We start from the raw sequence: 13,551 nt of genomic DNA, 5'->3' as shown, positions 1-13,551 counted from the left end.
GAGAGAGAGAGAGAGAGAGAGAGAGAGAGAGAGAGAGAGAGAGAGAGAGCAAAAGAGAAGTAAATATAGCAGGTAATAAACGCGAAAAAAGTCACGAGACGAGCAATTCGACCGTAAATTAGAGCCGCGCTTTATGTTACACCGCGTGAATTATGCTGATTTTCGGATTAATAGAGGGACAGAACGGTGACACGAGATGAGAATTCGCGTGCCTTGTTTTCGAAGCGACGGCCGTGATGAGAGTCGTTAAGAACGTCGAAAATTCTTCCACCGACCGAAGCGACGACGGAGGAACGCTTTTACGATCGGTTCACATATCACGCGACATCAAGTCATTCGTTGATCCACCCGCCGCGAATCCCTCTCGCGGCTGATTCGGATAAGAGAACACGGAGAGGAAAAAGAGCAGGTTGAAACGTGTCAGAGGAAGACGGAAGAGTCGTTGCGCCGGCCGCGTTCGGTGCCCGCTGATGGCAGAAACCTCGTTAACGAGCGGACACGAGCCATCCATTAATAGTCGCCGAAACTGGCACTCCGTTTATATCAAATGTGGCGCCGACAATGTTACGGTGGCGGGCGCGACGCGCGTCTCTTCCGACAAACAACGAGCGAATCGGACGGGCGGAAATCTTGCGCCACGCGCGATCGGTTTTATTGATATCGATATCATACTTCTTGTTTCTTTTTCTCTCTCTCTCCCTCCCTCTCACCTTCTTTTCTCTTTTTTCTTCTTAAATCAGCGCTACCTCTTCGAGACGATCGAATTTATCGCGAGGAAATGCCGCATGATACCGTCGTTGCGACAAGCGCGAACATACGCGCGAACGGCCAGGCTGCGTTTATCGTTTACAGAGAGCAATTAAATTCGCATCGCGGGACTTTATTGCGGTCTCCACGATCCGGCAACACCCGCCTCTTATGGTACTTCGAGATGTGTCGATGTGTATGAATGTGTGTACGCGGACAGGTCGCGAAGCGACGAGCGGAGCCGGGTGGTGAAAGACGTGCCGTTCCTCTATCGTTTAACATACAAGTTAAGTAGCGATCATACTCGCCGAAAGTTTTTACGACGGCAGCACGAGTGCCAGCACGCGACGGATTCTGCGTTTAGCCGCGTCGCAGAACGTGCGGACACGGCGCATTCGTCCCGGATGAAAAAGTCTCTCGACTCGCTAATTGATTTGCGTGTCATCAGCGCGACATTCTCATTATTATTTAATCGACAGGACTCCCAGAGACTATAAAGACGCGCGGCGAATAGCTGTGCAATTTTATGTATGCCATTCATTAAATTCTCACCTAATAGTTGCATCGTCGAGGCGACAGTCCCCCGAACGCGCTCTCGTCGCGATCTATCGAGTAGTGGCGGCGGCGGCGGTTGCTCCCTCGACGTCTAAATTTATCGGCCGCGATTCAGCCGAGACCACCCATTTAATTATTTATTGGACCGGTGAGAACCGTTTATTGCATCGCTCACGACCGGTATCGGGCATGTGTAAGTCTCATTTAAATACGACTCCGCGCTCGATGAGACTGTCGCGCGCGCGAATTGTCCTTACCGTCCCGGTGGGAGTCGAGCATAGACCTCCATCAATTTTAAAAGCGCAATAAATTATCGACGCCCGTGATAGCTCGATCTGTGCGGCTTGTATCGTATTCCAACGATTTGTATCGTGCGCGACGTGCTCATGAACTTTTGAAAAATGCCGAGTCAACAAGGAAAAGAATTTTAATGCCAGCGGGAATACCGAAACGGCATGCAAAATTCAAGGATTCTGTGTTCTCTAGAGAGAGAGTTAAAGGAAAGTGACTCGCGCGCGAGAGAGATATATCGCGCATGGTTAATCGAACCAACGCGATGAACACCGTCGTAGGGAGAACTCGAGAATGTAAGCAGCGTCGAGACTTGTAGCGCTTCGCGGTAGTGAATTGAGCGTACGTCCCGTCGCTTTAACCTCTTGCGTTGATATTCGTTTGACGGACTCATAAAACGGCGAAAAATTACAACAAAATTTTTACAATCTCCAACCGTACAACATTACACGGAAAGAAGATTTCAGTTTGTGTGCACGTGCGAATATTCGAGTGCATTCGTAAAATAACTAAAGTATACGTTGCAAGTCGATTTGCATCCACCCTGCGCAATATCCCGCAGAACTCTTTTACGTATTTGCGATACCATACACGGAGAAAAAGATTTGGTTAACCAAACATTAATAAATATACCAAATATTAATAAATTAACCAAATATCTGGTCGAATATGAACGATCCAGAAGTTCCGATTGAAATAACCCGAATTCTGTTTAAATCAATCAGAAATCTCGTTAACTTAAACAGAATTCGGGTTACTTCAATAGGAATTTCTGGATCGTTCATATTCGACCAGATATTTGGTTAATTCAACCAAACCTTCTTTTTTCCGTGCAAGATTGAGTCGGGACTGACGCGTGCACGTTTAGCTCGCGAAGACACAACGTCTGCGAGACATTGTTCGAAGGATTGAAGCGCGCGCGAGCGCAAAGTCGGCAGCGATCGGATGTGACTCGGCTGTACAGGTTTGTCGCGAACGCGTAGGAGTGGAAGCGCCGCGGTCATTAATCTATGGCAGGTGAGGTGCGTGCCGACGTAATCGGCGATTTGCTCGAGTCTTGGCACGGGTCTCAGCACGCGATCTCCACTCAGGTTTCTCTCGACCTCTTCGTGCCACGGGGATATCTCGGATCTGACCTAGTCACCCCCGAGATCGCGGCCCGCCGTATATCTTCGCGTGTATCCGCGGACTATAAAGTGGGCGATCCCGCGAGTTCGGCGGAACTGCGGCCCGAGTTTCGAGTACGAACTTTATACCGCCGCCGCCGCCGCCGCTCGTTACCGATCGCGAAACTAGGCCGACAGATCATCAGATTACCTTTTATGCAATTGCTTCGTGCCACTAATGTCGGACACGCTCGAAGATAAGATTACGGGGCAATTATGGCGCGATAAATGCGTGCATATCGGGCCCTCACGGCCATTCTACGCAGAGAAAAAGGACATCCCCGTTTGGAAAATATCTTTATTTTTGACGTGATCTTCAAATGATTTACACAGCACCAAACGAAGATGAGTCACTGTCAATACACTTTTCATCCAATTCAGCAAATAATTATTTAAATTACACGATAAAATTTTTAACAAAATTACAGATCGTTGCTTACGTATAAAGATATTTTCCAAACGCGCATGTCCTTTTCTACTTTTGACGAATTCGACGTTCTTGTTCTCGTAGTCGTTGAAGTGAAATATTCACGAGTTCAAAACTGCACAACTTCGTGTGCCGATCAACTAACGTCAGCAAATTGTAGTCACCCATTTCTCCCCGTCTAATTGTTAACAGTTGTAACGAATACACGAGGTCACAACGAAGTGCCTGTAATTTCGAAGGCTGCTGATTCCTTTTCAAGATAGGGAGACTACAATTTCCGCTGCCGTGCAATAACTGCGGAGGCGTACTCACCATCAGGATGCACAAAATCTTCGCTAAAACGACAAGCTGTGGTAACCTGGAAGCAGAAGAAGGACACACTCATTAGTTCGGAGATCATCTGCAGAACGGGAATACGCGATAAATACGTCTTGGCCGATACGTTTCAATTTGCGCGCGGGTCTGCCGGCATTTCTAAGTGATTTATCGTATGCAAATAAAGTTCCCATGATTACACGGTGGGTTAGCATAGGACGGTCATTAGTATTACCAACCGCGCAAATTGAAAGCACAGGATGTACCGGATCGGTCGTGGCCGATAAGCGAAAACGCGCGCGCGCGCGCAGGATAATTACTATCGAAAAGATATTATCGCAGATAAGGTTGTGCCGCGGAGTCTAATTTATGATCCCAACTCGCACGCATATGCGTACATTATACGTTGCATATGCAACTGCAATCATATCTTCTCCATCGACAGAGTGTCAAAATACTTTTGTACATATTGACTCTCTTGTAGCACGCGAGTGTTTCATACTGATCATTATTTATTCGCAAACACATTGGCGGTATCTCGATGTATTATTGAACCTTCTTTTAACTATTTTTAGATTTTCCTTATTGTGTTACTCTACGTATCTATTTTTTTTTCTTCTTTTGTGCGTTGATCGTTTGTATCTTTTGTATTTATGTATCTACGCGGAGAGAATTTTATCATAAAAATTATAGAGTTTTGTAACCGCGAGGAACAGATCGACAATCTGCAATAATCGACTGTCCTTTTATTTCACATGTGCTATTTATATTTAAGAAATTGAAATGTGCTGGTGAAGAACTTGCTATGTTTTCAGGGAAATTTATCACGTTTCTCAGCGCATAGATCTTACTGACAGTCTGGTCCTACGCTACTAGGAACGCAGTGAAGCCAAAAATAATTTATATGAAGAAAAGCAATAATATACTCTCTTCGTGTGTATCCTTGTATCTACATGTGTCTCAGTACATTTGTATCTTATGTATCTCTGATCGCTGCTCACAGACAGGATTTATCCTGGGGCATGATAAAGCAGATTCTAAAGCAACCGTGTAGGAACGAACGTTTCCACCACTTGCCAAAGATGTAATATCCGAGCGACGCGATCGCAATACATTAGCCCGACAGGTGCAGCTGTCGCGCTCCCGACCGCAATAAGGGACACCTATCCCGCGGAAAATCGCCGCGATAACATCGACGCGTGTTGGACACCGGAGAATCATAGAAATCAAGAGTAATGACGCGGCGCGCCGCGGCTTGTAAATAATAACCCGGTTCCGTGGGAGCTGCCGCCGCAAGTAGTTGCGCAATGCGAATGCGTCTCGTGTTACAGAACACACAGGTGAACAACGAGCGTCGTGCGACGAGCGTCCGGCAGGAACTTTCGTTCGCCCGTTCGCTTTAATCCGACCGGGTTATTGGCTCGCTCGTGGTACCGCGGGTTGGACCAAACATGCCTCTCTTTCGCCTCATCCCGCCTACCTCGTCTCAATGTATTCTCGATGCACCGTGCGGAATGTCGCCGCCAGGCGTCCCCCTACCCGACCGAAGTGTCCGCTTCATTTGCTCACCGACGTAGGAGTCGTCGCGGAGCGACGAGCCTTGCCGAGCTTTACCGAGCTCTGAATCTCTCGCCAAACTGCCGGTTTTTCCTCAGCAAGCGCTACACAAGGCTTTTCCCAATTTTCCCCGACGAGACCCGCGAGCGACCGTTAAATCCTAATCGCGATCGCGATTAGACGCCGAGGTAATCGCAGTCAATCTTCCGGACGGGGCCGCGTGGGAATAATCGCGTTCTACGCCGTCACGTAGAAAATCTGGAGAAGACGCGGCCGGGCCGCAGAAGAAGACGCGGGATCCGCGATACGGATTTCGCCAGAGGACTCCGCCGTACATTCATCATCGCGTGCTCTCTGCGCGCGATACACATCAGGTCGTAACGCCGGAGTCCAGGCCGGAGAACGGGGTACCGGCGAGTCGACTCGACTCGGGTTTCGAGGTTTAATTGCACCGGCGCGACTGCGGCATGGCAGCGCGGCGCGGCGTGGCGCGGCTCGGCGACTCGATGCAAATACGCAACTGGAATCGTAACGTTCGACATTCGCTGCCGGATGCGTGAAGAAACGATTTATGCTTTATTAAATCGAGCGGGCTTTCACGCGCGCGACCAGACAAAGAAGAGGAAGAAAATGAAGAGAGAAGGGAAAGGTCTCTGAAAATGTCCGAAAGGTAAGTAAAATTCCAAAGGCGGTTTTTTCCTGCCCGAAGGCGAGTTTAGTCGCACGCGCGCCGTGGGATAAATCGCGCTGTGAATTGGCGTCCGTTTTTTTCGAGAAAACAACAACATCGCGCAGTTATATTTCAGAAAAATTATCTTCGCAGCTCTCTTGATCCTTTCGCTGCGAATTTTGTTTTTTAAACGTACAATTTTTTTACTTCCGTCTCATTAATGATAATATAGTTTTAATAAAAAAATTGAGTTTTACGTTTGGCATCAAAGATATGCGGTAGGGGCACTGATGTCTCATTGGAGTTTTTAGGAGAGCTTATTTGTTCCAATGCGATAAGTAGAATGACAGCTGATGCGTTCTGAATGCTAAAAAAGCTGTTTATTCAATCGAATAAGCCTGTTATCAATAGTGAAGTAAACATATGCCCTACTGGTAGCGAAAAGGTTAAGGATTACGATGGTAAAGGGCAGTTAGTGAGGACGTGTTATGAGTCTGGAAAGTAAAAGAGAAATGTGAAGGAAAATAGATCGCTGTATCGTAATCCGCGCCACCTGTTTCCTTCTACGCCGCGAGAACCGTTCGTGGAACGCGTGTGTCGTGCTACATTCCAAAGTATCTAATTTACGTCAGCAGCGTCAATACCGATTTTTCAATTTTCACATCGGCGGAGACCACCGCCTACTAAACCAAGGTGTACGGGTATCCCACTCGCCGGGATGCCGGTTTACATAATTGCAAACTTAGTCACACAGCGACGTCCCGCTGACAACTGCCTGCTAGCCGTTTCATTAACGGCCGTGGATCACCTCGGGACGCGATAATACACGCCGCGAACGTAGGTATCGGTCGTCGGACGTAAGCGTCGTCGCGGGATACATTAACATTCGGATCTCCCGGGACGTCTTGCGTAAGGAGGCGAGATGTCCGAGCGAGACGAACGTACGAATGGATGAAACGTGTCACCAGGACGGAAAGGTCGCCGAGGATGAAGATTTCTAGCCTGGACCGCGCGCACGTGACGTCGATCGCGACGATTGCGCGACACCTTCGTCGTTTCGCGCGACGATCGTTTCATCGCTCTTACTCGTCCCGATGTTGACAACTCTGATTCGCCCAAACTCGTGGATTCTCTCTCGGATTCTTATTTTGAACTTCATCACAATTGAGAGGACTTTGTCCCCGGTGTCGGGCATTAATTGACGAAAATTTTCTTTGACTAAAATAATTGGCAGATCAATAGTCGTAATTAATCGACGTTATGTATGTTATCACGAAATAATTAAATCAATTGATGGAACTAATTATTAATAATTAAAGGATATAAACATGTCTCTTAGGATCTCGTTATATGGCGTGCAATTGCGTGGATGCTTGGTAAAGTATTGTTAAAGCATTGGTGCGTTTGTAAAGTCAAATAGAGAGAGAGAGATATTGTAACTATAGGAATATCAATAACTAGATGTATAGAAATGGATGAATGTGTGTGGCTAAGGTATTTAAACCAGCTCCTCTTCGTGTCTGTGTGAGCTGAAGGGAAATAAATATCTATAAACACATGTCTCTCTTTATTCGTCGCGCTTTCGCGAGCTCTGTGTTCGCGTCGCGAACCTTTTTGCTCTTCGATAAATGTCTCGGAGGATCTTGTCTGCATTGGATGATAAATTGCAAGGAGTCGGTCACCTGTCAGCGAAGTCTACCATCGCGCGCGACGCGGCGATCGTCGCGTGGACCACGAGACGCTGGATGCTGCGTGCCGTCGCATAGATGCACGCGCTGGTCGGCGCACGTGGTCGTGCGTCGCGAAATTCCGCGGAGTCGCGAAATTCCGAGACGTCGTGATATCCCGACGTGACAAATTCCAACACGCGAGAGCGGCTCGCGCGCGTCACGCACGTCATACTGGCGCACTTGGCGACGCAGAGTCTACTTAATGTTCATTACCGTCTTGCAACGATACCTGTCAACGACTGAATGCACAAAAAGAAAAATACTCCGCTACGTGGCGCGTTTTCCTTCAGAGAAATATACGAGCAACGGGCGAGCTAGTGATTTCGCGAGAACTTCTCCAGAGGCGGAATTTCCGAATTTCACCAAGTTTCAGCGCTACGAATCTCACAAGATGCAACTTTCCGCCGCAACAATAGAGGGGATTACGATCGGCGATAAAAGTAACAACGCCTCCTGAGGAGTGGTCCTTTCGTTATCGATTCGCCGACTTCAAATTGGAATCCGTAGAACGTGTCCTGCGGTGTAGGGCGATGTGAGAAATGTCAACGTGGCGACGAAATTGCCGTAACTCACTCGACGATCGCCGTGGACATAGCTGCGAGAGTCTCCGCCTCGGCGTGTCATCTCAGTCCGTGCATTGTAAATCGCACGAATTACGGCCAGCCAGCAGCAGTAACGATTCGAGCACCTCGTTTCGCCGCGAGTTCCCGCGCTTTCGGTCGTACACGATGGCCGTACGATCTATGACGGATGGATATATACGGGTTACGCAATAGAATACGTCCCCGATGGGTCGACGACACCTCGCGCGCGCGAAGCTCCGCCGGATTGCTGCACCTCCTCGATCGATCGAACAGTTCAGTTTCGAGAGCAAGGCGGACCGGCGCGCAGCACGTTACGTCACCGTCGTCGGCCTCCGACGATCTCAAGAATCTGTGTCGATTTCTTTATCGCGCGGCGTGTCACGGCGCGTGACGACTCGCGCGACCACGAGTCGAGATCGAACTCTGCGGAAAAGCCGGCCCTCGCCGGACCTATATACCGCCGTTTCCGGCCGTCACGTGCCGTCAATTCGCGTCATGCACCTATCGAGGCGAGATCTGTGAGCCCCCGAATCGCGGTTTAAACACGAATTATGTCGATATCGACGTTAATTGTAACGCTGACGTAACACGCGAATCTCTGCGGTCACGAAAAAGAGAGAGAGAGAGAGAAAGAGAGCGGTTAGCCCGCAAAACTGACCGCGATCGTTCACGCGCCGCGATCATTCAGAGCGACGACCCGCGTCAGCGATAGAGTCACCCTTCGATCGTCGGAATAGCACACCGAATTTTAATTTCACATCACACCGGTTCACTGTGTCGATGCAATCGCCGACTCGGCCGCAGACCTCGGATCGGAAAATTCAATCACTCGCGCACTCCAAAACGGCGCGACTGTTGCGCTTGCGAAAAACCAATCACCTCTCGTCGCGCTACGCAATCGCGAAAATCCGCGAGATCCGAGGGATCGCTCCGTGAATGCACGGACGGGTAGTCACCGGGACGGGATCAGCACGGTGAATGCCGGCGAGGACACGACCCGTCGTGACATCCCGGACCACGTGGGGACTCATCCAAAGGGGATTTTGGTGGGGATATTTGTCGCCCGCCGCGCGAAAAACTACCAACACTTGAATAGGCTCCGACACGCCGATGAAAAACGCGACTACCGACCCGACGCCGATGACTCTCAGCTGGACACCGCCTGTCGCCTAGCCGGGGCGCACGGATTTCGTGCGTGACTGCGCCACCCCGGCCTGATCCTCAGGAGTCCGCGACGCGCTGGAGGATTCGCGTGCTCTCGTCAGCGGCGCTTAATGAACCTCCCGATCGATCGACATGACTCGTCACCCGAGGGGATCCGTCCGAACGTCACACAGACCTGACAAGATTGTAGCGAGTCGCTGATTAAACGCGAATTAATGAAATTACCTTCCTCCTCGCATTCGGGAAAATTGACTCGCGTTATTTACCGAAGTTATTCAACATATTTGACGCCCGGGATTTGCAGCGGTGTGAATTTATCACGGAATCGCACCCTCCTCCCCGAGTTTTCTGGGTTACTGCAGAAGGGGGCACGACGACGTCTCCATTCAGGGAGACGAAACCACGAAATTTACTACCTTTGTAGCACGCCTATGCAGCACGAGCCGCGCTAAGCGCCCCGACGAAGAAGTCACCTGGCGTTGCGTCACAAAGAGGCAGGCTCCGAAATGTTTCCTAAACAGCCGTGGCAAATTGCGACAAATCACGTGTGTCAATGGATTCACGGACGGCCATGGCGACAAACTGTCGAGGCCAATTGCGGTGGCGATATGTTGCATCGCCAGCAGCCGCGATCGGGATCAACGTGTAACGTGGGTCGTGATTTGATTTAGAACCGATAAATCCGACCGCTAAATGACCGGGCATAATCGTGGATATAATTTACAATACAATTGTTGTAACCGCAACCACATGTCACTGACACATCTGCGAGTGCCTCAACGATTCTCGTTCTTTCTTCCTCCAAATTAATGCATCAATGAGGGCTGACTTGCCGTAGAATGTAACTCTGCAGCAACATCGGGCATTAAACGAGTAAGACTTTCCTTGGCTAAAATAATCGGCAAGTCAATGATCAAAATTAATTAATTGTCAGGTATAAAATTAATTGTAATGTATAAAATCACAAATCAATCGATGAAAGTAATTATTAATCAATCACATGAACCAATCACATCAAAGTTTGATTAACAATTAATTTTATCAATCGATATTAAGATAGTTACGACAAAAATAACATTACAAGTCACTTCCTTCATTCTGCGAGAGACTTCCCTGGATTTTCCGCTATTATATAGCGGAATATCTTAGAACATGATATTAGCAGTTGCTTATATTTATATAATAAATATTAGCAAATTGCAATGCTCGGGAGAATAAGCTCATGACACTGAACTATTTCCGCCTTCTCGCTGGGAGTCTGCACGTATTGCGGCGCAAATAAGATTCTACGTCAACAGAGAGGCACGTTATCGCGGTGTAGGCTGTCGTCATCATCGTAAAATCTTAATCTCTCATTTCAGAAGCGCCTCGCGAGTCTGCGCGACCTACCGGTCTCGCTACAGTAACCATAGTTAATACCAATGGAAAATATCTGAATTTCACTGAAGTTTTTACAACAGCTCGATGAGACACGAACGGCTTGCAACACTTTTTTGCGAAGTTTTTTTACGAGAAACGCTTGATTCTACACGCTTCGTATGACTCGTTGATTTTCCACGGATCAGCGATTAAATTCGGCGGTACCCGTTAATGACCAAGACCAATGACTAATCGGAAGTAGTCGGGATTATACGCCTCAAATTTGACCTTCCCGCCGGATTTACGCGGGCCAGTCATTCGCGCCGCTTCCGTGAAGAGCATCTGTAATTCGTCTGTACGATCCTGCTATCTCCGTGTTCCAGGAGATTACTCAGAACACCATGGAATTCGTCATCGAGTTCGTCACTTTCTACGTCGTGGACAATGCTGCAGGTTGTTCTCCGTCGCGAATCTGTCTGATGCATCAGGCTATACTTTGAAACATGTAGATTTTCCGAGAAGAATTTTCTATCTTTTCGCGTGTCGGGTACTTTAATTCGTACACAGTTATCAACCAACATCATAACTTTCGATGTGACTCATCTCTCTCGTTCGTAATTGGAACGCATGCACGGAAAAAATCAATTCTGTTGGTGCAACCGAATTTTCGGTTGCTCAGGGATCAAATGAAAACTCGGTTGTACAAAAAAATTTCTTTATGAGGCTTCTGTATAGTCAATTGTTCTCAGTTGTTTCAACCGAGTTCTAATATCGTTGAATGTTCAGACGAATATTTTCGGTCGCGACAACAGAAATATTAGTTTTCATAACAGAGATATCGCTTCTGATCACCTAATTTTCAGTTAGTTCCTATTTGGTTGCACTAACTGAAATTTTTTGCGTGTGTGTGTATCGACTAATGGAAAAAGATATTCGCGTATTTGCGATACGAAAGCGAAAAATAGACATGTCAAGGTTATTTTTATCGTTTTCACTCGAAGAGCATCTCTGGATATAGGAACACCTCGACAAGAGTTACCAAAATCATTTTACGCATCGCAGATCCGACTTTTGCAACGATAATTGCATCAAGGTACCATCGATTCGTTATAATTTCTAAAACATCAGTTGCGAAGACACATCACTCGTGAAGGACGCGAACGAAGCAACGCGAACCACCCCGCGCTCGAATCGGATCTATGCCGGCAAGGCGTGCACGCCGCGCGAACTATCTCGTTGATTGAGCCCGACTTTTTCTTCCTTCCAGCACACGAGCACACTCGTGTCTCCAGGCTGGTGCCACGTGAAGTGGCGGATAGCCGTCGACGTCGTGCGTTTATGGAGAACGGATAAGGAGACGATGAGCGACTAAACGCGTCCTGTAACGCTACGTAGAGGACTGTCGTGCGTCAAGTGTACCACGGCCGAGACGCGGAGGCACGGGGTGGAGGGCAAGGGACAGAAGAGGAATATAAGGAAGGAGAAGAGCACAAACAAGAAGAGGAGCCACGCGAGAGGAGTACGCGACGTGGTTTTTGCTTGGAAGCCGCGACGTTCCGCCGGCGTCACATTCATTCTGACACGCTCCTCGTCATCCCCCCCGCGAGGAAAAAACGGCTACAGAGTGGCGAGACGAGAGAGAGAGGGGGAGGGAGATAGGGAGAAAGAGAGAGAGAGAGAGAGAAAGAAAGAAGGCAAGGGGTAGATGAGCAAATATCATCGTTGCTGAGGAAAAACTGCCTACGGTGATTTGTTGATTCTCGAGAATCCCGTGTGAACGGCGAGCTGTAGGTCGCGCGATTAAAATATCGATCGGTTCTCATTCACGTCGGTGTACCCGGCGGCAATACGTAGCAATAGTTATGCATTTATTGCTTTGAAAGAAGTCTACTTCATCGCGAATACAAATTGTACTTTTTAATCTTGTTTCATAAAGAATTCCGCGCGGTTGTCATTGTTAAGAATGTCAAGGTTTCGCTACGACTCGGGACTTTAATGTTGAGCTGACGCGTGAGTTCTGACAATAGCTGGAATTTCAAAGTGCTTCCGACTAGGATTCAATCGTCACTCGTGTCACTCACGATCGTTCCAAGTTGAAGTAGTGTCGGCTCTCAGGAAAGAGATTTGTTTCGTCATAAGTACATATTGCACCTTTTAATTTTGTCTCATTAAGAAATCCGCGACTGTGGCCGCTTCAGTGGATTACTGTCATCGTTATCCTTAATAGAGTTCCTACTCAAAGTTTCGTTGCAAACTCGGAACTTTGATATCGAGTTGACGCGTGAATTCCGACAACTGCTGGAATTTCCAAGTGTTTCCGACTAAGATTCGATCATCGCTCGTGTAACCTCTCACACTCGTCCCAAGTCGAAGTGGTGTCGCCTCTCAGGTGACTCGCGATGACTCACTGGTGAAACTGATCTCGTATCCCACCGACGCAGCCATCAAGCGCACCATCAAGCTATCCTTAGCATTCCTAGCGTTTTACTTAGATCTACTTAAAAGGGTTGGATCGTTCGATGCTCTTAGGGCGGGTATCGGTTTCGGATGAACGTCCGAACGGATAGCCTCGGCCCGATCGAAAAACCCGGAGCGTCCCGCGCGACCATTCATTACCCGACGCGTCTCGTTCGTTAAGTCGAGGGCCGTTAAAGAGGCCACGGTTAATTGAATTTTAGGAATTCATTTCGTCGCCGATAACCCGACGCGCTCTCCTCGACGCGCAATGCCCGTTGTGACCGACGTCTGGGAATTTCGAGCGCGACGATATCCCTCGGGGAAAAAAGGGGAGCCGCCGCGTGTATCGTCGCATATACTCTCTTTCGTGTCTCTTTACGATTCGATGTGGGTGATCGCGATAATCGAGAACGTATTTCAACGTAAATCACGCGCATCGAGAAAGTTTCAGGTGCAGTCGACATATATCCCGAGGCTGTAATTTATTTCGGCTTTATACCGGCTTTATACCGGCTATCGAGAGCTGACC

At 48.3% G+C, this 13,551-nt stretch overlaps 1 protein-coding gene across 8 annotated transcripts in view; it reads right to left on the bottom strand.

Annotated features, from left to right (window-relative positions):
• The window catches only part of LOC116850029 (fibroblast growth factor 17), a 158,732-nt gene that overhangs the window by 12,332 nt on the left and 132,849 nt on the right, over positions 1–13,551 (bottom strand). For all 8 annotated transcript variants that reach the window (XM_032827804.1, XM_032827805.1, XM_032827802.1 and 5 more), the window contains one exon: positions 3,499–3,544. In XM_032827804.1, the coding sequence (XP_032683695.1) occupies positions 3,499–3,501 (3 nt within the window). In that variant the 5' untranslated portion in view covers positions 3,502–3,544. The remainder of the gene's footprint in view (positions 1–3,498; positions 3,545–13,551) is intronic.

This window comes from Odontomachus brunneus, unplaced genomic scaffold (assembly GCF_010583005.1).
Source record: "Odontomachus brunneus isolate Ranch 3 - 2012 unplaced genomic scaffold, Obru_v1 Obru_scaffold_132, whole genome shotgun sequence".
NCBI lineage: Eukaryota > Metazoa > Arthropoda > Insecta > Hymenoptera > Formicidae > Odontomachus > Odontomachus brunneus.
Note: the sequence above shows the minus strand (reverse complement) of the source record. Positions and strands in the feature narration are given on the sequence as shown.